Consider the following 25139-nt stretch of genomic DNA (forward strand, 5'->3'; position numbering starts at 1 on the left):
GTATAAATAAAATGATAAATCAGTCAAAAACCTATTTTCCTTCCAGAACCCAACACTAAAGATTGAGAAACACAGGCTTTATATAAATCTGTATGATTGATAACAGCAAAACAAGATGGAGTCGTGAAATATTACACAGCCTGAATTAGTTGCGCGCACACAAAGAAATCCAACAATATGCTGACTTTGTCAAGTGGCGACTGCCAAAAACGAGATTCTTACAGTTTGATTTATTATTATCAGCACCACATATGGTAAAGAAGAATTATATATTTATTTATGTTTTGCCAACTGTCTACCCATGGTACACCAAGTACATGGCTATTTTTGTGTTGTATTTTTTCCTTGGAAGACCAAGAACAACAAATGAAATAATAATAATACATATTAATTAACAATAGTTAAGGCATATAAAATGTCTCATTATGTGTTTGCTGTTTTATTGAAGCATTTAGGTAGTGTCTTTAAATAGCAGTACAACAATAAGAGGTTACCAATATGGATCTATGATCAGAAGTCCAGTTGCAGTACTTCTTCCAATGGTATAGACAAGGAAAATGGTTATGAAGTATTTTGGACTAAAGCATCATGTATATTATACTCCCTGTGCAGAGCCAGTTCAGCGAAATATTGGAATCCATCCATCCATCCATCCATCCATCCATCCATCCATCCATCCATCCATCCATCCATCCATCCATCCATCCATCCATCCATCCATCCAACTGCATATACTGGTCAGGGATATGGGAGCCTACAGCCTATGCAATAAAGTGCAGGGCAGGTGCCAGGTGGTTCCTTTGGGTTGATGTCAGTGCATCACAGGGCACACAACTGACGGTAATTTTAAATACACAGATTTGCCTCACTGCATGGTTTTGGACTCTCTTTGCAAATCCACACACAGATATACAGAATGAACATGGCCAGTGGCAGAGGATTTGCATCCCAAACAATGGCGGTATGGGGCTACAGTGCTACACTAAGTCACCCTGCCATAAACAGGCACCAGTGTCAGCCAGACGATGACATTTATCTTACTAGAGTTATGAGATCATGGGATGGAAGTGCCTTGTGAGAAATACCCTTCTGTGACATAGGGCTTGGGGCCAAGTGTTGTAGGCAAGGGAAAGTGATTACTGGACATTTAACGAAAACTCCTCCTGATTTTAGCAGTTGTCCAAGCCGTGAGCCAAGTTTCACCGAGCGCAGACCAAGCTCTAACACTGATCATGATGCAGAAAGTCAGTGTACTGATTATCTTAAGAGAATCTTCTGGGATTCTGATCAAACTTTTATAAATAAATACTTGCTATAAAGATACAGTGATATAAAATTAAAAGCTTCATGTTTCTGAGCTTAGTTCTGTTTCAGGATATTTATTAATTCCATCTATACAAATCGTATGCCTAGTCTATATATAAACGTGTTAATGTAGTATTATGTAGAATGTGCTTTAATCCACCAACAGATAGCAGAAACGAAAAGAGAGAGTTACAATTCATTAGTACATAGTTTCAGCCAGACATGCATTTTTGCTACATTAATTTGAATTTTCTACATGTGAAGCTGTCAATGTGGTGACATTTCCTCATCTAGCTCTGATTATGTGCAATATGAGTTTATTAAGGTGTTAATGTGACAAGTGCTATGGAAAAATACTATGAAAGAAGAACACGTGGAGATACTTTTGCCTTGTAGCTGAATTATACAGTATACCTTTTGAGATCAATTCAGTTTAAGTCACTCTTCCCCGCAACACCCACATGACCCAAATGAAGGACTGCCTGTATACTTACAGGATGCCACAATTTTTCTCCACAAATTGCCTCCTGCTACCGTTCAGTTGAAACGACAGAAACCTGAATCTGGGAACAAGCGCGTCCATTCTTTGAGGTCACATCCAAAATCAATTTCACACCATTTGCTAATGTCTTCTCGGCGCACTTCCACAAAGACGGCGAGATAAGAAGGAGCGCTCCCATAATTTGTTCGCTCTGGCACATGTTCTGCCCATATAATTGAAGCCAACTGGTCTCGTTGGCTAATACATAGAGGATCCTCAGCATTAGTTCCTGACGAATTTTATTAGCTTAAGAACAATCGCTACTTTATAATTAGCTAATTCCAGTGGAGTGATATCATATTTCATAAAATTGTGGTCAGAAGCAGCAGTTTTGAATAACCACAATAAAAAAAAGCTTTTACAAATATTTCACATCACTGCGTTTATTAGTTTATCATTATGTCTTTTCAGACATTATTTCCAAAGATTATTGCGGTCACACCTATAAAATGTATAACATTGTGTTTATCCACATGGGTTTACCCTGACAAGTTAGTCTAGCAACCAAAAAATAATAATGGGCTTAGACAGTTTGAGGGAATGTCACTTATTAGCATTATAAACAAGAGGTATGGTCAGAGGAAGAATGTGATCTTTAATCGAGCAAAGCTTGTGAATGAACTGACATGTTGCAATTTCACTTCAGCATTGAATAGTATGTATTGAATAGTATGCTACATAAAACATACACACATACTTACATACGTACCAGAATGGGCTTCTGCAGAATTTTAACTTAGGTTTATTCAAAAAGTTCTGTAATCATGGTATAGGAAATGGTTGAAAGACAAATGGGTGAATGGTATGACTATCTCTCCAATGTCATGTACAAATAAATACATTACATAGGAAAAATAAGACAGCAAAAAAGATTAATTTGATAATCAGAAAATGCCCTTGTTAATTTTAATCCCAGAGCAGAGTATTGTACGTTTCAGTTTCAGAAAATAAAGCTGTTTGTTGCAGATCCAAAGTGTTCCTGCCATGGTATTCATTTAATGAGGTCATGCATTGTGGAAAGGTTATTAAATGGAGCATGCTCTTTTTTGTGTGTTATACTATGGGGCCAATGGAGGCCTGAGGATTACTGAGAAGCTAGTTAAATTCTGAAGAGTGTGAGAGTGGATGTAGCCATCTGTACGGCTGAATGGCAGGGAAAATGGGATTACAGGCACTTTGGACAGATTCTCAGTAAATGCAAATCTGTCATGTAAGTGCAGGCATAGCTAAAAACTATTTTAAGCGGCATCCCTGGTCAAACATGCATGCGTAACAATTTTTAAGGCTTCTGTTCTAATAAATCCTTGCAGTGAGCTATAGATTGTGATTCTTTTTTGCACCAGATCCAGTGGAACCCTAAATGAAAAGTTTAGCTATTCTTTATATTTTACAATAAAAGCAAAAAGATAATTTTGTCACATCTTCATATATTGTGTAATTGTGTGGATACTGGTATTCCGCTGTCCGGTTTGAAACAAACTTAAATAATATCCGAAGCAGCACCGGTCCTACCGATTTCAGTGCCAAAAACAATGTGAATGTAACAAATCAGATCGACTTTAGCCTCTAAAGATATAAGCAAGCTAGGGGCATGCTGGCTAGATTTTTAGCTAGCAAGTCTCAATTACCTCAGACATGCTTTTAAAATCATATCTCAGTTGTTGCCATATTCAGGAAACTTTAATGCATGCCCCACATTCTTATATTTAATATAAAATGTTTCTTACATTTAATAGAAATTGCTTAGTAACATTAATTGCGACCTCCATGAACCATGTATTTGTTTCCTGACTAGATAAAAAGAAATGCAAATATGCAAAAATCCCTGAAAGGATTAGAAAACTATTAAATTGACTGAAGTAAATCTTATTGTGTGCATCAAAGGTGGGCTGCTGTGGTACTTATGTACCTAATAATGTAACCTGTCCTCTTCTCAGCCAGCTTAGTGATTTGATAATATAGTGACTTACACTTAACTTCAGTGCCCCTGATGAAGGGATTAGATGGTTACCAATTAATGACTTAATTAAAAGTGCATTTCCAAATGATATCAATGGGTCTCATTCAAATTACTCTCAGCTATTTCTGATTTTAGTTTATCATACCTAAAATATGGAAATAGTAAACAAAAGACTGTATACTAACATAGATTATAATTAACAACATAGAGTATAAGCAGCCAATAAAACCACATACATACAACATATGTAATCCTCATTGCTCTTAGAGCAAATCTGCCCTAAAACAATTATTTCTATATCTCTATATGTGTAAAAAAAAGAGGCTATTTTGCACATTTACAAGTACATGCCATTTGTAGTTCCTTCAGTGGCCAATACTTCATTTGTATCTTGGTTGGAAAAATATCTTTGTTATCATTGAACATAAATCAATCACATTTTTGTTTTTAATTAACTTGCTCACTTTTCACAACAGGCACACCCACGTGGTTCAACTTCTTTCTCACTCTTCATTCCAAAGGTACTACTAAATTTAATTATCCTTTTCCCACAATCTTTGTGATCTTATTCTTCAAAAATTAAAGGATTCACCTATCGTAAATGAAGTCATTTCACAATGCATTTCTGCAGACCTGGCTCAGGCTGCTGACTGTTGGAAAGACCCGGTGCAGTCCCCATGAGACACGCGCGCGGTCACCAGACCCGTCATGTGTTTGTTTCGGCCGGAGGAGCCTCCGTTATCTATTCAAACTGGAATCTGTTCAGTGGGCAGGTTGTTAATTATGACTGCTGACCTCTGGTCACACTACCTACCAAGTTACAGAGATGATCAAAGGTGTGAAACCAGGAGGCAGTGGGATGAGTCTCAGAGAGTAACAGGTGAGTCACAGCAACAGTTTCTGGGCTGTGACACATAAAGGAAAAAAAAACAGCTGCCAGTTAGTTGCAAATTAATTATTTGCTCATAGTTTTATGCTGTAGACACTTTGTATTGTGTATAGGAACAGCTAAACTGACATCACCAAAAAAGATACTCATGTTATTACTATTACAACAGTAAAACTGAAAGTATATTTCCGAGAGTCAGTTCTAACATGAATGACATTTCTGGGGAATATGTTTAAAAATAACCGGTATTTTGAGTCATGCTGCCTGTGTTTACCGGCGTCTGTTCCTTTAGCGCCACGCAAATGGCAGGGCGACATGGACTTTGTTTACGAGACATTCACAGCCCTTTATCAAGCCCAGGCAGCTAGACCCTCTTCCCCCAAAACCGCGTTGCACAACCTCCATGTAACAGCTATGACACTGGGGCTGGATCCGGCCCTGGTTCTCAGGGGAGGGGGGGAAGCCAGGCATGTCTGTTGCCCCCGCACTTGGGCCTTATCGGACCCTGGCATCTTGGTGGCCGTTAACCTCTGAAGAAGGAGGCTGTGTGGGCCTCCAAACCGATTACGCAACCGCCCGACCCGAAACCCACAGGACCGGCCATTACTGCCATTTACACTTCATTGAAACCCAGGAGCCTTTCAGGAAAACAACCCCCCTTCCCACCCCCGCCCATTTACCCTGCCACCACCAGCAGCACCCCTGTGTGAAAAGAACGCTCTATCTGTGTGGATCAGCTGGCCTGCGAGACGTTTAGCAAGCCTGGGCCTATTCCAGCCAAGGGCGTCTTGCAGTTGTGGCGTCAAGCGTGGCCTGACGCCACCTTTCGGAGAGCGAGTTGCATTCGCGACACTGGGTGCGGAGGGATTTCTGTGTGCGGCAGGGTGCTGCTTCACGTGGAACCCAGACTTCTCACGAAGTTGCTGAAATCTTCTCTGAGGGCATTCATGAAGGGACTGATGTCCCCATTACGGGGCCCAGAGTCACACCAGGTATTAATCAGTGTCAGTTCTGATCATCCAGATTGTACCCGTATGAAGTACAGTGTTGTGAAATGGGACACTGGATGCCCCATGAAACGTCTGCAGGGATCCTTTCTGGGAGATGGGGTGGCATGGAACCCCACTGGGCCTCAAACCTCACTCTTGATTCACACCTGCAAGGTTTGCGGCTTTGACGCATTTGCATGCTCTCTCTGTGTTACACCAGTACCCTGACTAGGCTAATTGTTGTTTTTAAATTGCTCATGGTGTGATTGTGCCCTGCAATGCCCTGGCATCCCACCCAGGGTGTTCCCCAGCCTTGTGCTCTGTGCTTCCTGGGACAGGCTCCAAGCCTCCAGTGAATCTGAACAGGAGAAGTTATTTGAAGGTGGATGAATGAATGGCCAACCTGTGAGCGATGCCTTTAACAGCGAATTTAAGCTTTTGTAGTAAACTACCTCTATAAATTGACATAAGAGCATGTATGAGAAAAACAGTATTTATATATGTAAACTAATAATAGTAATTCATCTTTGACCAGTAAAATGTAGGTCACATGGAGTTAATCAAAAGTATTTGTTTATGAAACAATTATGCTGTGGAGAATTATACATGTAACAGCAAATTAAGGGCAGTAAAATTATACACATGCATCTAATGTAGGGAAATTAAATTAATTTGTGAACAGGTTCTTACACTAATATTACTTAATGAACCGTGTTTATTAAAGAGGTTTTTAGGACTAAATTTAACCTTATAACACATGGACCCCTGGTGGCAATAAAAAGAAAAGAAGGAAAATGTTTTTGTCATTCCTTAGTCAAGTCTGAATAACGGCAAGAGGAAGCTTAAACAAAGTGTGTGTGTGTGTAAGCATTCTGACGCCAGATAATTGTAGGGTGGCTTAAAGATCATCTTCTCCTTTTTTCATCTAAATGAACAGAGATAGGAATTTATTAAAAGGGCTGTAGGGTCTGGAGGGTTGGGGTAGTTGGAGTGGACATGCTGTTAACTTGGTCAGCGATGAATCAGGACCGTTTTTACTGTGGGAAAGATGAAGTCAGTGGTGAGGGAGTGGAGTATGGCACATATTATCTTGTTGATTAAAAGCAAATTTCTTTCCTCTTCTCTCTGTCCCTTCTACTAAGCCACGGACCACAGGTATTTCCTAGGGAATTTCAGTGTCCTCCTGTGATCTGGGCAGCTCTGTGCTGCGCAATAGATAAACAGAAGAGAATTCAACTGGATGCTAAAGGAGAGTTTTTTCGTTATATTATGTTTCTGTGGTGTCTGGTAAACCTTCCTTTTTTTATTTATGCTTCTTATTTGTTGTGTATGTTTTTTCTGGGGTCGTGTGTTTCTAAAACTCCCATGGGACCATGTCACAGCAACCACAGCTCCAATAGCTTTACCTTAATAAATCCAGTAGCTTGTTTGTGGAATTTCCTTGAAGTGCCTTACAAGTTATAAATATATTTAAGTAAAGGTGTCCGGTAAGTAACAGACAAGTGACCCAACAAACAATCAAGGAAACAAAAAATAGCAAGATTAAATGCCTCATATGACAGTAAGGTAGCTTTCTTGTGCACAAAACATGGTTTGATATTAACAGCAGATTTATTGGGAACAAGGCTTGGCTAATTGACAAAAACACAACAATTACACACACAAAAAAAACAGATTTATCCCATTTTTCTGATCCATCGGTTCAAAATTGCCAGCCCCTGACAGCCCACCCAGCTGTTTGATTGGCAGCTAGTTGGATTATCCCAGCAGATCATTACAATATGATGCCATCATGAAACCAGTAGCTTCTAAGGAATCACCAGAGGCGTTGACACTATTCTTGTGTCTGCACACATGACTCAGAAGGATATTTGAGCCGTTTAGCCAAAAGGGAACACTGGGGGTCTTCATAAAGGCTGATAGACCTTCAGCTGAACCTACGTAAGGAATTTTAGTGCTTAAAACCTAAGATATTTGAGCAGGAGTCTATTCAGAATACAGAGAATGAATGAGAAAGGTGACTGAACCCCAGGTAGGGACGGTCATGGCTGCTCCTGCCACACAAGGTCACCAGGACGCCCTGGCCCAGCCAGCTCTGTGCAGGCGTTATAGCTTCCCCTGCACCGGGGTGGTGGGACTGGCCTCATCGACACGAGGTCGTAGGTTCCATTCTCTAAGGCTGTTCTGCTTTTCAAGAACATGTAGCTATTAAAAATGTTTGCGTGTAACTATGCAAATTCTTAACAAATTAGTGCATAAATACGCTTGTTTCACAAGAATAAGAGTTTCCATAAAGCAAATAGCTACCTGCAAGATAAAATGGGAGCCAATTGTCCTCTTGAGGAAGGTCATTAGCTTGATCTCCTCAGGAACATTCAGCTGTACAAATGAGTGATAGTTTAAGTTGTGTAAATTGCTCTGAGGGGGAAATGCATATGGTAATCAGAATGTAATAGGGTGGAATAGGTAGAATCCATAGATTTGTCAAGAAGACTGGTGATATGACCCCGTAGAACAGTGTCTGAACTCCCTTTGTCACATTTGAGTGTCCTTTTGCCGGTTGTGATTGGAAGAATTGTCTTTGCTTCCCCTAGCGACAGTCACGGCCACTGCGGCCCAAGTGTGAGTGGTGGTGTGTGTGTGTGTGTCTGTGTGTGTGGGTTCTTCTGTTCTCTTCCATCTCAGACGAAAGGAAATGCCGGCGCCCAAGGAACAGGGCAGGCCGTTTACCACGAGCAGTGTGCCCTGTGCATAGCTGCCCAAATTAGCCATGTCCAGGGAATTAAAGATACGTATCTCTGGGGGAGGGAGGGCCGGACGAGCAGGGCCCTGGCGGTAATCCTGGACGTTGAGTAATGGCTCCGTGGAGGTGGTCTGCTCCCAGGCCGCGTGCGGGCAGCTGCGCAGGCAGATGCTCGAGGCCCGTTGCTTAGGAATGCCTGCGTCTGCTGCGCGTGTGCTCTCCCTGCTCAATGACGCAGTCAAATTGGCTGCAATTATATTCCGCATTATCGCATCTAAAGCTGCGGAAAGTATGAAATAGACCATGGTGGCAAACAGTACGCTTTACTACGTTTGAATTAGACACCTTGGGGGCCTTGATAAATATTGTTGTATCCAACACATAATGGAAGCTAGGGGGAAAAAACCCAGCTAAAAAAAATGGTATGAATCTTAGCACAAAGTAATATTAGTACAGGCATAGTACATAATCAAAAACAATAAAAATTTTCACATGAACCCTAAAAGAGTAATATGAAGTAGTAGCCCTGTATTGTGTTCTGCACGTTAAATGACATGTTTCTTCATAGTGCAGACCCACAACTTTGAGGATGGCATGTGCTTCATGCATTGGTCATTCTGCTTTGTCTCAGCCGCTGCATCGAAAACTAGAATCCAAAGCGGAGGCATGTGAGAGGCCTTTTCTTCCAGGCGTCTTCGTCTGACAACGAGTGTTGAACTTTTACGAGGCCCTTTCAATAACATTTACATGTGATAAATAGGCACCACAATTGCATTTGATTAAAATGCACGTGTGGTGTTGAATTCTACTGTATTCTTTGTCTTAACATTTCTTTTTCTTTTTGCGGGGATATAATTAGTAACAGTGCACTGGCCTGCTGATGGTTGGATGAGTGTCGCCTGTTACTGATTTATATCACTTCCATACTGGGAAATTATGGTCGTCTGCTTTGCAACAGGCCAATGCTGAAACCAAACAGTCGTACTCATCTTATTCTGCTTCACTTTACTTGTGCACTCTTCCTATGGCTTACCGGCTCGAAGGTAATGGTGAACCCGTGAGATACGTGTCAACTTCGCTCAGATCAATTCGGCACTAATAAAGAATAAACAAAACGATAAACCACATTCTGAAAGATTGCATGACGTTCGAGTAGTTTCTCTGATACGTGTTTTCCACGTCGAATGTCATTGCTCAAAATACGTCTTGTTATTTTATCATTGTTTCATTATAAATTATGTTTATTACAATGGGTTAGAGATTAGGTAATATGTCTTGTTTGTCTTGTATTGTTATCTAGAGAACAAGGAGTGAGAATAGAGTCTAATTTGAGACACTTACCCAGGAGGTTTTCTGCCTGAACTGGCATTTATCCGAATGCTAATGACCAAAACTGCGACCAGGGGACCAGCGTGCTGCTTTTCCCGTCTCCAGCGCAATGCCGAGCCAACCCAAACCCATCATTCCAGCCCACATCAGCGCCAACATCTGAATCCACTCTGCAGAGAATAAAGGCCTGGTCTTCAAAGTCTGTCTGTTCTGTGCACAGTCTGTACCTCTGCCTGCGAACGAAGGAGCACAGCTGAGCTCCACCCGGCACTGATCCCACAAGACGACTGACATGCGAATCAGCGCGTGTCTGTCGTTACAGGTGGAACATTCCCTAACTTCCCAACAGACTTACCAACTAAGTGGGGATTATAATTCAGCTACAATAATAACAACAATAATAATAATAAGAAGAAGAATCCATTCAGGCCTGAAATATGTTTATTCTTTATTCCTACACTGTTGGATCTTAAAGCAGGTGTAAAACAGTCTTGGTACCAGCTCTGACATGGGGGCATGGTCTGAGATGAAACAGGCAGCTGGGTTTCCACTGGAGGTATAAACACGGACCCGAAGTGCTATTGTCACACGTCAATGAACGGCCATTCACAACTTGAAATGTTCGTAAGTCGTTATTCAACATCATTTTAAGGGTATCCGCAAGTACTAAGAACTAGGATGCTGGGAGTACGCACGCTACGCTGCTGCAGGGGGGGAGTAGCGGCCAGGAGTCGTACTAGTTGGAATTGGCGCACAGAAAAAAAAAAATGATGTTGCGGACAGGAAACGGGAGCCCAATGAACACAATTTGGACTTACAGTCCTCTCCGTTCGGATGTCTAAAACTTCGTAAGTAGAGGAGCGTCTATGTAGAATATGTACAGGAATGTGGTTGAAATAAGTGTGTTTCCACTAGTGAGAGCCCAAGATTCCTTAGGGATGGCTGACGTTCAACACCTTGTAGATGCTGAGCGAAGTGGTTTGTCTGAACATCTAGAAACAACAACCTGCGTTGAGGGAGGAGACTTACCAATGTGGTTATTCAGAAATCCAGGGCAGAGGTTGCATAGTTGGATGAGGAGACAGAAATAGGTGATGGCAGAAGGATCTTCATCATACACTGACGGCGTGGTTGTAGGATATGATGTCCAGGTTTAATCTTCATCTCCAGAGGAAAGAGACAGCATAGGCAGCTCGTCTTAAGAGGAAACACATACTGGCTTTTTATTAAAAATTAGGAAGTTATCTTTAATTGGCCTTAAACACAAGAGTGCCTACATGTAGTTTTGCTTGTTTTAGCAGAGCAAATTTCTGATGACCTTTAAAAGAATAGCCTGAGAATTTATCTGTGGTATTAATGTAGATCTGTTTTGTGGTATTAATTAACGCAGCTACATACTGATTACCCTTGGGATTGTCATTTCTTCTAATGATTGCGGCTTAATTCTCTGTCCAGTATGCATTTTCTTCTTTATCTATGGGAGGCTTATATATTTCTGTGCACCATCAAGTCATGCGACAAACTCTATATTTCTCTTGCAATCCCCTTTTCATGTGGGCTTGCAAAAATTTGGCAAGTCTGGTGAAAATATCAAGTGTTCACCACTGGGCATCGTAACTGAAGCGAAAAAAAAAGACGTGATTCATTTGAGAGAATAAACCCAACGTGACTTGGGCATCTGGTATTAATTGGGAAGGAGTGGGATGACATTTATTCGCTAACCTATCATCGTACGTGTTTTCTTTTCACTTCAGTGTTGCTCCAATAGTGCCTAGTGCCTTCTAACATCTGCCTGGTGTGTGGTGAAGGTTGCGAATTAACACGTTCAGCGGAGGTGAATGGTATTATTACACTTTCTCAGTAGATCCCTTGAAAAACTCCCCAAGTCAAGTCAACGCCCCTCCCGTTGGAGTCGGGTATTTCATGGGAATGTGTGCAGTTTAACCTCTCAGGACTCTTTCCGGGTAACACTTTACTTTAACATATGCACCTTCACTATTAATAAACTGTTTAAAAAGAGTTGATAAACATTTGATAATTAATAGGTATTAACAGTAGAAATATTCGTTCACAGACAAATTTAGAAATGTATTACGATCACATATTGCTCCTGATATTTACAAAACAGTTTACAGAATCACTTGCAAATATAAAACAACAGGTACGTAAGTACACTTAAAAATGCGTTATTATTGAGCATTTACATGCTGTTTAGTAAATACTTTGTGAGACAGGAGTGAGAAATATTTATACAGCATTTCTAAATTTGATTGTAAGTGAATCTTTTGATTTATTAATTCATTATCAAATTCATAACACTATATTAATAGTTAAGGAGCAGACCTTAAACTGCACTTAAAGAAAAGAAAAAGAAAGAATTGAGGAGGAGGAGAAGGAGGAGGAGGAGGAGTAGAAGGATCCACTGACTGCATAGAGACAAGATGATGGACTGAATCCTGTGACACAAGTGTATTATGAATGTGATGCAAGCCAGCTCCGGCCATAAACCTCCCAGTAGGGGGGGGGGGGGGGGGTCGGGGTTCGTGGTCTGGGTGGGAAGGCTTTGAGAGAACGGTGTCCTGGGGCGCCCTGCAAACTCAGCATGGCCTCTGATGTGGTCTGGCATTCAGTTCACAAAGTCGACCAGATCTGCACATTGCACTCATATATCTCTGGGCGAAAGGGGGTGGGGGGGTGATGCTGGGATTACTTAGTATTTACTAATGCTGCTGTTGCCAAAAATACCCTCCGTGAGCAATTAACTTTACTCCGTACTGCTGATCCAAGTGAGGCGCGACCGAGTGATTTATGGGGAAAACAATGAGCAAAATAGCAGTCAGTTAGACGCACTCACTCACACTCACAGAGGCCTGTGAGCGGTTTACAAACCCGCCCTGTGCAAACACGCCTCATTGTTTCATGCTGTCACATGCCCCCACACTAGGGCTGTGTACGGGGATGCACACGCTCCAGAGATCAGTAGCTGCTATGCTGTGACACAGCACTGATCATAGGTGGGGCAATGGTCAAGGAACCGGACCGGTGACTGAAGGCTCATATTTTTTATTTTTGTGATGCTGTCAGAAAGCAAGGTCATGTACTGTTCATGGTCTCCTCCTGTATCAGGACACAGACAACTCAAGGAGGTTAAGCCTGTGGTAGCTGGTCCTCCCATTGAGTAGTATTCATTCCGATATTCTAACTATAAATGAAAATAAATTCAACGTGAATTTGACGTTGCCCGTCCGGGCTACCCTCCAGCTGAGGTTTAGAGGCCTGCTATTTCCTCAGCACCTTCTGGCCCTGCTGGCCTTTCTGTGCCACCCAGGGAATAGCCCTGGGGGACCCATAACCCATGTTCACGGCCTATAGCTCTCCAGGGTCCGGGATACTTCCTGGATGTTCCCTGTTTCCATTCATTGTGCCTGAGTCTCTGTCTCATTGTCTTCTCATGCCTTTATTTTACCCTGGCTGTGTCCCCTGTGGTCCTCTCCTGTGTGTCTGTCCTTGTCTCTTTGGTTTTGCTACCTTTCTGCCCTGTCCTATGTGTGTCTTGCTGGCTATCCTCTTTACTGTCCCTAGTCTTGCCTGGATCTGTTCCGTGTGCCTAGTCATGTCCTGGGACTTGTCCCTTGCCCTGAGTTATTGACTGTCTGGTTTTCCCTGGTGAGGTGTGTTGTCCAGGCTTGTCCTGTCCTGTCCTGTCCAAGGACTCTGTCCTTCTGGGCTATTAAGGTGTCTATCCCATGAGTCTTGTTGGTCCGATCATGCCCTGTTTAGTCCTGTGTCCTGTATGTCCCCAGCCCAGTGCATCCACCATGTTGTTTAGTTCCCTTGGTCCCCTCCCCTGTTTGTCCTACGTGCTCAGGCCCACTTTGTGGGTGTGTCGGCACGTCCTGCCTGCCATGTCCCCTTGACCCTTCTGACCTGATCCTCCCTAGCATGACCCTAACAAGCTACTCCGGTTACTTTGTTTTACCTCTTATTCCTAACCGTCATATTGATCACTCACAGCTGCCTCTCCTTAGTCTCATATACACATGCTTCCCAGTCCTATTCCCCAGTCCATCCATTTACATCATTCCTCCCATTGTTGGTGTCCTACCTTGTGCTGGTCTTCTCATTTTTACCGCTTTTGTTCCTGTTTTTGTTCAATTTGCTTCTGTTTCTTTACCTCAATAAAGTCCCCTTTTTGTTTGCTTTCTGCCTGCCTCCGAGTTGCTCATTTCCGTAACTTGACAGTATGAATATGTTCATCAGAGAAGTTACCTGATATATACATTTGTTATATAATAAATCAAATACATAATAAAAAAATGTTCTAGCATCAGCCAAATCCCCACTCCTGCAAAGTAGCTTCTCTTTTCCTTTCTATTAATGGACATTGCAATACAGGCAATACCTTTGTCATAATTGGTGATAACTGGGAACACAGACCTTCATTTAGGCTCATCCATGGATATGCTGTTTGCCATTTACCCAGAATGGTATCGACAATGAGCATTTTAACTTGCGAAGGAAGAAGATGCTCACATCATGTCATAAGTTTTTGGGAGCTGTGGAAAGTTAATAGTTCATAAAAAAAAAGAGAAATACATTTTTGAATGCGATGAATAATAAGACACTGAGTCAAGTCACCTGCTTTTGATCATTTAGTTCGCTGGAATTTGCTAAAATACAACACATATCAAAGATAATGAAATCAACAGCTAGTTCTGCTTCAGCATATAAAGGCATGGTGTCGGAAGTGAATTTTTGCTTTTCAAAACTCGTTTCTTACTTGCGGAGGCACATCTGTGAGTCCTTCAACCAATAATGAGAGACAACGTACATGTTTCAGCAGCGAGATTAACTCCAAGAGTAGCGCATATCTAATGTAATCAATATTATAATTAATATTATAATTATAATTAATTCCATTATTATGGCTGCATGTCTAAATTAGAATCCTGCTAATTTGCTGACGATTGTATCCCTTCCTGGTTGCAAAACAAGTGTGAGAATGATATTTATTTATTCTGTTATGATTTCAATTTGTTGGGAAACAATAAAACAAGAACAAAAGTTTGAACATTGTAATACGAAGTTATTCTATATCCTTCATATGTATCCAGCTGTCCAAACGTGTGGTTTTATGTGACATTTTGTATGTTGTTGATTAATATTTTATTTAACACAGAAACTGTTTTATTTGAAGGAATGCAGAGAGTTGTATTATAGATGGCTCCGGTTATTTACAGCACCGTTTTTAATCACAGTTCCTGATACCTTTTAACGTACTTATTCAATATCCTTTCATATTCACCAGGTTCTCCCACAGCCGCTCCTGTGAATATCCAGCTAGGTTAAAACCTGAGCTGCGATGAGATCGGCAGCCCTTTCCATTACCCCAGACATCTCAGCACTTAGCCAAACCTTCGAAATATGATGCTTAGGATTCAGTTGACACTGTTTCTGTGAGAGTAAATGGGTTAGATGCTGCACATAATAGATTTTTTAAAGCAATGTAGCAGAAGGTTAATGGTAAATAATTGGGCCATAACCATTAGGTGAATACTGCTTAATTTCCCTCTTTTTGTCCTTATAAGCTATTTTAGTGTAATGTGATACATTAATTCAAGCTTTCTCAAGGGACTCAGGTGCTGAATTGTTAAACACACTTATGAACAATTTTCACAGGAAGGCTATGTATCTCTCTACCGTTTTATGCGCTCATCCCTCCATCTTTCATTAGTTTATGCAGTACAGGCTCACAAGTATAACTTGGAGGCTGTCCCTGGCTGCACAGGGTACAAGGCAAGGGAACAGTCTGGAAGGAATGCCAGTCCATTGCAACAACACACACGCTTGCACACGCTATGCACAATTAAGAGACACCAATTCACCTTGCTACAAATTCCTGGATATGCAACCGCCACACACACAGAGCAAGAGATGCTTTGAAGTTGTGAGGAAACATGGCAACCCACTACGTCGCCATGCCCCCCTGTACAGGTACTTTATTAGCTGCCGCTGCCTTTGGTGTCCAGAACTGCTTAAAAGCTGATGCATTGTGTATTTCGCATACCAATGTTGTAATGTTGTACTGAGTTGTTATTTGTTCACTAGTGTCCTTCCCGTTAGCTTTAACGAGTCTGGCCATTCTCACCTGACCCCTCTCATTAACAAGCTGTTTTCCACCACAGAACTGCCCCGACTCGCGCACTTGTCTTTTATTTATTTATTACTATCCATTTAGTTATTTAATCACACCATGCTCTGCAAAGACACTGTAGTGCATGAAAACCCAAGGAGGGCGACTATTACTGAGATGCTAGAACCAACGTGTCTGGCAACAATAGTCAAGCCAAATTCAGAATCACTTAGGTTACGCGTCTTAGCTGTTGTAATACTTAACCACACATTTAATGTATCTGCTGGCCCTGTGTGTGCTGCATATATTCAACAGGAAGCATACGGTTTGCTGTTAGGGGGAGCAGGATGATTGTGTTACCAAGCAGTTGTACCTAATAAATTGGCCACTGAGAGCATTCGGTTGCTTTCATATAACAACTTACCTTTAATTCTGGATATTCAGTTGTTTCTCTTTTGTTTCCATGCTTACATGCCTCATACAAGCACAAACATACTTAACTTGTTTCTTCTAATAAGTTGAAATTGCACTTTTTTAGCTTTCTCTTTGACATCTAATAAAAAAAAATAAATAAAAAAAAACTTTTGTGATCTGCTCACCCTTAATTGTACAGATTTAAAAATGTTTAGAAGAGTTTACCGATCAACATTTGCTCTGGTATTAACTCAGTAAAATAATCTATGTGGTTCTGAAGCTGCAGTCATTCTTAATCTGCCAGTATTATGTTGATTTGGTTTGTCGTTCCCATATAATCACTCGGTGTCTCCAAATCCATTAGCATCCATGACATCATCTGTGAGTTTTCACACTGTGAAACTTTTGAATAAGTTAACTGGTGCCTGACATGTAATGGCACTTGGCAGCGCCATTTTGAAGCATCTGATTTTAGATTTGTGGGGGTGATAAAATCTTCACAAACGCAGAAAGGGCAGCATGACAGGATAACGTGGTGTCATTCAAGTTCAAAAACTAACCTCTTTCCTATCAACTGGCCCCTGCCCCCCATCTCTAGACCAGCCCCCCACCAAAGCCCCCATGGGGCTGAGCACGCCTGTATGTGTGTGTGGGCGGGGGGGGGTGCTGTTTAATTGATGGACCCCGGGGGAGGCGGCCCCGCCAGCTCTGGACTCCTCATCACCGGGGTCCAGCTGTTCTGGCTCTGCCGGGCCGCTGAGAGTGCGACGTTCCCATGGCCGCTGCCGCCACCGCCGCGCTTAGTGGAGAGTGACGGCGAAACTCCCCAGCGTCTCCGCGAGGCTTCAGAGAGCCGGACGATCCCCGGAAGGAGCGTTACAGCTCCGTGACGCGCCATTGTGTAATTCCGGCTGGATCGAAACTTAATTGGCGGCAGAAATTCTTGTCCCGGCCAAGATAATGGAGCCATTTGCATATGGGCTATTAACTAATGAAATGTGAGGAATGCCTGGGACCACAGTGAGGCACTTGCTTTATTCCCCTCTTATCATGTTTCTCACGGCATCCTGAGACCATCACTCACAGAATGACACGTTCTCCACATCACAATACCCCGACCCTCTTTGCCCACAAACACTCAGAAGCATCTCCCTGGAATTAAACACAAAAAACACTTTTATTGTTTGGATAAAATCATAAAAATGCTAAGGTATAGCATACGTTATAACTCCTCTACAGTGATATTACTTTGAGATATGCGGTGAATCATGTGGCTCCAATCGAATATACAGTACAGTGCATTCCGACAGGGTCAAGAGTTACTGTGTAGCTAAACACTGAAATGGCTCAAATGTGTGATCTAAGTGTTTTTAAACCTTATGTGATTGCTAGTGCTAGACATGGTGTTTGCAGTATCTCATAAACAGCTACTTTCCTGGGATTTTCACACACTACAGTATCTAGAGTTTACAGCGCATAGTGTGATGAACAAAAACACTCAGCAAAGGGCAGTTTTGTGGCTGAAAACACCTCGTCTGTATGCATTACTTCTTAAAGCTTGAACTCACTCAGGATACAAAGGGGGGGATCCTATCTGGTACTATGTACCTCTTAAATAAATAATTTGTCTGTGTAGGTAATGCTAAAGAAAAGCAGACAAAAGTGTTGTGTTAAACAAGTACTTTTAAGTGACTAATCTGTCAACCACAGAGATGCATTTTAAGTGTAGCAAATAAATAGATACATAAATCGATGGTAGTGAGGTGTCACTGTGTTTCATGGGTGATCACAGTCAGTCCGTCCACTTTCAGAATGTCATCATACTGCCCTCTTTTGTCAGGAGTACACGTTTATTGTCAAAGCTTAACCTTGCCCCTTTCCAGAGGAGTCCTTTTCTAAAAATGTTTTCTTTCTTTCGAATTCCTGCACATCGTGACATTGTGAGTAAACTGACCCACTCACTGGTTCTTTATTTTAGAAATATTATCCTCTAATTATTTTGCCCCTTACCAGCTGCATACGGGTGACACACTCAGTGGTCTCTCTGATTGCAAGCTATTACATTCTGCTTTCACCAAGTTGTAAATATTCCATATTATCGCTCAAGCCCTTGCTGTAATCCTGTATGAAATAGTCCATAAAGAATTATTATTTACATTCAACATGCGTAAAAAATAAAAACACACAATCTCTCCGTCTCACACAGTTTTGTTTTATTTTCCTGGCCTTATATGTCTGAATTAAATAGATCCATTACTTCTCTATACACTGAGGTCATGAAAAGTTGATCAAATTTCAGTTTGCAGAAGGTTTTTTTCTAACAAACTTAGCACTGCAAAATATATATCATTCTCTGAAACAGCTCTATAATTCTTTTCTTAAATTTGTAAACAACATATCATAAATATATATGTATGTGCAGTATATATGCGCGTGTGTGTGTGTGTATATATATATATATATATATATATATATATATATAAAACAGATGTACTTAATTTAATCTCTTTTGCTCTTTCTTTTGATCACCGTTATTGACTTCTTCATTTTCTCCTTACTTTTTTAACCTCTTTATATATTGAGTAAATATGCCCCAAATATAATAAAAAAAATCCCAAAAGTCTCTGATCTTAAAACACCCAGCACTGACTTTAAGTATATTTCACTTGACAGGAATGATTTTTCAAGAGAGGTTTCCGAGGTCCAGTAGGGACACACAAAGGGCTTAAAGGGGATTATCACCTTTCCATTGGTCCTGTAGACTCATACGGTGGGGACCTGCTGAGGCAGGAACACTTCCTATGAAACGTCAGATCCTGCATTCTGAGTTACAGTGCATGGCTGTGGAATTCTGCATTCCTGCATATGTCAGTGTGCTGATATGCAGAAGCCTCTGTGACATCGCCATACGTTGTGCTTTCACGAGCAGCACGTAAACACATACTACATGCGAGTGCTGAGAAGGCCTTGGGCCTGACCCCTTATAGGCCGTGTTAGCAATGCTGAGCCTAGACGATAATGATATCACAAGGGCAGGCAAACACACTAACAAACAGACGAGGAAACCTCCAAGGATTACTGCACTTCACTGTCTAATGGGCTCCTGCTGAATGATTTATGCCATCTTCAGTTGCAAATAAACCTGTAAATGAAGCTGCAACAATAATATTAATAATAATAATAATAATAATAATAATAATAATAATAAACAGCAAATCTGAGGGGAGTCCGTGCCAATGCCCAAAGGGTGAGGCAGAAACCTTTTAACTCCTAAAAAGATCGTTTCACAGGCTTCATCAGAAGATGCCAGTGTATGAAGATGCAGGATTTTAAACTATTTTCCAGGGTGTTTGTCTGCTTTATTTGACCAGGCCCCCGGAAAGGGGCAGCTGCAGGAACAGCAGACAGGCATCCTATCTGAGAGAAGATTGTGAGACAAAGATAATAAATGTTTATATTCCCGACACCTGTCACCCCCGTAAAGACACAAAACCCAAACGATAAGGAAGTAGGACTAAGAAGCTAAATGCCTGTATGTGAAGGGATGCGATGGTGAGATGAGGCACAGAAGGTACCCCATGGTAGCCGTGGTTACGATTATGGCTCAGACAATGGCTCCTGAAAGATATTATGTTTCTCCTTTATATTACAAAGCAAGTCCTGTTTAAACATAAATTTTAATGGCTCGGTTACGATATGGTAATTTACTGCAGTAATATTATGTTTTCTGCGTGTATCTATGGTACTCAAACGGTAAATTACACTTAAGCTTCGATTATTGGGTACCCATGGGTGTCTTCTTTATGCGGCATTTTAAGTTATTGGTCAATAGAAGTGTGCAGTGTAAACTCACAGTGGCAAGTTCATTTAAATGTCACTGGCAGATTGTCTGCTGCCCTGCAATTTGCAGCTGAATATTTTACTATTGTAATTTCTGCTAAGTGTCACCATCAAGCGTATTAGACTTTGTGGGGCATGAACTAACAACCATGCTCCATGGCTGGAGTCCATTCCCTTAAACCCTGTGCTTCACCACCTTGGTGGCCTTGGAGGAGCCCCTGAATCCCAAGCTCCCCTGATTGTATTGCGTTACTTCAGGAGACGGCGCTAAGGGATGGACGTCCTACACTGGTTTCAGTTATGCTCGGCACACTGGCAGGTGGGCTGAAGTGCAAAGGTTAAGCTTCTCTGACTGTGCCCACACTGCATGTTGGAAGGCAATTCGGCAATCCTAAGTAAATCCTTACAAATGAAGGTGAATGTAGTAAGCAGTGTGGTGAAGAAGGCAGTCATTTCAATGGCAGGAATCCCACTATCCCTCGCTGCATTCTCTGCTCCACCTATGCCGCATAAAAACGTAAAGTCTTCGAGATATCCGTGCCTTTCATCCAGCAGCCCTGGAAAGACAAGTACTTTGCAGATAAAAACAGGGTGGTCCTCTGAATCTGCAGTGGATCTGGACAAATGCCATGATGGTGTAATTCTGTGTGGATGGCCAGCGGAGGAGCACCACCGAGACCACTGGGCGCTCTTCACTGGTGCTCTGATGCCTTCAAGAGGATATGAAGAAGGAATCTGACAATGTCAAGGAGATTCACTGCAATTTTGCACAAATGATCTTTCAAAGACTGTTAACATATAAGCAGCTGCCGGATTACATCAAGCTTCCTGCAAAACGTCGAGGCCTGAAGCTCTCCTGGTGCCTGAACCTGCAACAATGCTCAAATTTAACTAGTTAAATCATTTTCTATCAGCATGAAAACAAACAAAAAACAAACGGTAAAAATTTCACAAAAAATCAGAAATTTTTATAATAATTAACAATGGACCCTGGCGTCAAAGGGAAGCAAAGTTGCAAATCTTTTGTAATAATATAGAGTATTGTTACAGTGTACAGTGTTAATCTGCTGCTAATATCTGTATCTGTCCATTCATCATGCTCCACAATCACCTTCTTCTTCCATTTACGGTTTTTGTGGAAAATTTTTAACAAAATGCCCCATCCTAAAGCAATTAGTGCAGCAAGAGCAACACAAACTGCAGGCGGAGAAACACTTTTTTTTCTGTTCTTTCTTATTTCTTTCGTTTTTCTTCTTTTTCTGAGCAGGTGTGTGTCAGGAGCCGGGCCGCTCAGCAGAGACGCGGGGCAGCTGGCGAGCGGCGCAGAGATAACGGCACCAAGCAGCCTGCTCTTCCTGAGCGTGGCGAGAGGTGTCTCGTCACTGCCGCGCGTCTGTGCGCGCGCGTGTGTGCCTGCGTCTTTGCAGTGACAGCTCTGTGGTCAGGGGCCCCGAGACGCAGCCTGGGAACATCGCCATCCCTTAGGTCTCATGACCGTCCAAGCTGGTGCTCAGTGGGAGACACTGTACAGTATCCAGCTACGGCATTACGTGGCCGGGAATCGTAAAAACAGGGCTTTCGTTCAGTAATTTAATATAAGAACTTTTTAAAAGTGCTCAAAAATCTGTGAATCCTTCGGGGATTAACGGATGCACGTGACTCTCTATGAAGTAAATGGACATTTGTGTCCCTCTGCTTGCAGCGGCTGCAGAGAGCAGGTGTTTGTATGTGCGGTTTCTCTGCACAAACGTGCGGTAGGCTGTGGAAGGGCCCGCTGGGGCCCCGCCGCCGAGAAGCGCCTCGCGTTGATCCGGAAGGCTTTTCGGTGTCACGCTTAATCTCGCCGACAAACCTCAGGTTGAAAACATTCGTCATTCACTGGGTTTTTTTTTTTTTCAACACTATTTTTTGAAGACATGACAATTGTGTGGTGAAGGGGATGCAACATAATTATGCCTTTTGTGTGTCTCACTTTGGTTTGGAAATTTGAAAGGTTTGATATCTGAGCATGATTTTAAATATATGACATAATCACAACTGTAATTTACATAAGTCTGGTCAGAAATGTTTTTTTTTTTTTTCCATGAAAAACAGTCAATTTCAAAGTAATATTGAATGTAAACTGTTTTTATTTTTAATAAAACAGTATAAAAAGCTGCTTTGAAATAGTGCCTTCTTCATTTACTTTGCCATATACCGTTTAAATAATGCCTGGTACAATTCAGTGGCATTTGCTGAAAATAATCCTTAAGAGGTGAGAGGAAACAATGGCCTCTTTTCTTATGCAGTGTTACGCAGCTGTGGGCACCCCCGCAGTCTTTTGTGTCTTCCGTGCGAACGGCACGCAAAGCGAAAGTCTTCTCACTGTTACTGCCTCAGGAGAGCCAGCACCACTCGCGGCTGCCACTTCCGCCGTCAAGTCAGGTGGGAGTCTTGGTCGCCAAACCGCCAGCGGCAAGGATTCTGGGGGCCGCATGGGCCTAGGGCTGCGGCATCATGCCCCTTTTCGGGAGCGCAGCGACTCACGGCCGGGGGCCTGGGAGACAGTGTGAAGCGCACGAGAGATGCCAGCACACGACACTCTGCGGCTAAATGCTCTTTACACCTTAGAAGTAAACACGTTGCTGAGACCTACATGTCACACTTATTTTGGGTTTGCTGTTTAGTTTTGATTTGCGCTTTGAGATGTCAGCACAGCCTTTCTGACACTTTACACTGCACCACACACACTACTTTTTGGTAGCCCAAAGCTGGCTTCGAAAAGTTTTACCAAACTATAGTAAGAAGCCACGTTTTGATCAACTTAGCGTTTAAATTACCCGTCACAGTGAAAATTTGTAACAGATTGACAGAGATGAACATCAGAAAAGCTACTCACGTAAGACAATCTAGAGTAAGTCTAAATGTAAAATACAACAGCGCATCCAGTAGTGGTGCGTGAAACCATTTCAAGGGAACAGCCAGTGAACAGAGCGAACTAGAGAGGGTCAATGGAGGGATGAGGTTGGCTCAGATGTGCCTGAAGATATGGGTCTTCAGATATTTTTCAAAGGTTGTGAGGAACTTAAATTCTGAGGTTGCATGAACCACTCATACATACACACACACACACACACACACACACACATCTCCTCATTAAGCTTTTGTACAAAACTGAAATGAAAGGAGGACTGTCACTTCATTGTTATGCATGGACACTTACGGGTTGGTGAATGGAGCAGACTGTCTTTTTTTCAGAATGTTTCTGTGGTGATTACAACCCTTTGGATGTACAACTCACTCAAGGGTGTGAAAATTAAAGAGAGCATCTTCAATAACATTTATCTTGAAAAGACAACCAGACATCTCTGATTTATGTACACTGCCAAGATTTTGAGTGATTATGTCAGTGATCCCTGTAAAAAGGATTGTAGTTTTAAAAGTGTCAGTGAAGCCTTGAAAATGGACAGTAATTTTTTGAGTGCCAGTGGATCCTCTGAAAGAGACAGTGATTTTGTCTCAGTGGGTCCTCTGAAAGGGACAGTGATTGTCTCAGTGGATCCTCTGAAAGGGACAGTGATTGTCTCAGTGGATCCTCTGAAAGGGACAGTGATTTTGTCTCAGTGGATCCTCTGAAAGGGACAGTGATTTTGTTTTAGTGGATCTTCTGAAAGGGACAGTGATTTTGTGTCAGTGGATCCTCTGATACAGACAGTGATTTTGTGTCAGTGGATCCTCTGAAAGGGACAGTGATTTTGTGGGTGTCCGTGGACCCTTTTAAAGAGTTTTGTGTAAGTTCAATGTGCCCTTTGTCAGGGATAATCTGTATCACTTGTTCTTTAGAAACAAGGAAATGATGTCACTCCGATGTGGCAGTGTGGTGCTGAAATTGCTCAAAGATTTCACTCTTGTGAGGGAGAGAGTTATACCTTTTTGTGAACATATCACAAACAGATGATTTGCTGCTGATGTTGCATGCACATAGGGGAAAGGGGGATGGGAGGTAGGACTCTGATTGGTTTATAGCATATTACACCCCAAAAATACCCAAGACTAATTACAGTTGATTAAGTGCAACCCTTTTGGACCATGAACCTAATGCAGTGACTATGTTTCTGCCACTAGACTAGCAAAAGGGGGACGGCTACGTCCTGAAAGAACTTCAGGTTGTGTACTTCAGATAAAAAAAGGGCCAGAGGGTCAATCCACTTTTGCTAGTTTAATGGCGGACAAATACTCCAAAGTCAAAAGAGGTAGTAATAAGTCTCGTTATTAGTCATGGGTGTGTTTGGGGTGTAAACCAATCAGAGTGTCTCCCATTCCCTTTAAGAGTCAGGTGCGCTCGCACCTTTGCGTATTGCTTACTGTATAACGGCAGATTTTCCAGGTAGTAGGAAGGAGAACTTGTCTGCAGAGGAAACGGATCTGCGCGAGCGCAGAGTGAAAGCGTGCGAACAGACCAGCTATGGCAAGAGCAAGATTTCACCAAAGTAGAAGTCTTGCATTCCTGCGAAACCCACAGTGCGGGACAAACTTTCATATTCGAATGCGGGAGCAGGCGGAAAGTGACCGATATGTTTACAGGAACAGGGAAAAATAATGTAAATACATAAGTATCAAACTTACTTATGTTTGAGTGACTAGAAAGTGTAAAAGGAATAAAAGAAAAATACAATGCCCATGCTTAATTTGGTTTTTACACAGCCAGCCTGTCCTGGAAGGGCGTCAGCATTTTGAATAGCCCTTGTCACTCCCGTGATTGCCCGATTAATGATGGCGGAGCCAGCACAAAAATCATTAACATCCGAGGATGTAAGTACCTGCTTAAAGAAAGGTGAATATCAAACCATATAACTACTTAATGTCAAATTAAGCAAAGGGAAATCAGATACTTTTCATTGTAAGCGCCCACTTGCCTTTTGCCCATTGTGACAAATGCAACAAAGTGCTATCATACACTGGGCAGGGGTCCAGCACTTCAGGGCCCTGTGTGTTCAGTCTGGAAGGGCCAGACCAC

At 42.0% G+C, this 25139-nt stretch overlaps 1 protein-coding gene across 1 annotated transcript in view; it reads left to right on the plus strand.

Moving 5' to 3' along the window:
- Nucleotides 1-22076, plus strand: part of LOC125714561 (uncharacterized) — a 46396-nt gene extending 24320 nt beyond the window's left edge. The window contains exon 3 of the mRNA XM_048985283.1: nucleotides 21411-22076. Coding sequence (XP_048841240.1) covers nucleotides 21411-21710 — 300 coding nt within the window. The 3' untranslated portion in view covers nucleotides 21711-22076. The remainder of the gene's footprint in view (nucleotides 1-21410) is intronic.
- The last annotated feature ends 3063 nt before the right edge of the window (nucleotides 22077-25139 follow it).

The sequence above is a fragment of the Brienomyrus brachyistius genome, chromosome 19, assembly GCF_023856365.1.
Source record: "Brienomyrus brachyistius isolate T26 chromosome 19, BBRACH_0.4, whole genome shotgun sequence".
NCBI classification, from domain to species: Eukaryota; Metazoa; Chordata; class Actinopteri; order Osteoglossiformes; family Mormyridae; genus Brienomyrus; species Brienomyrus brachyistius.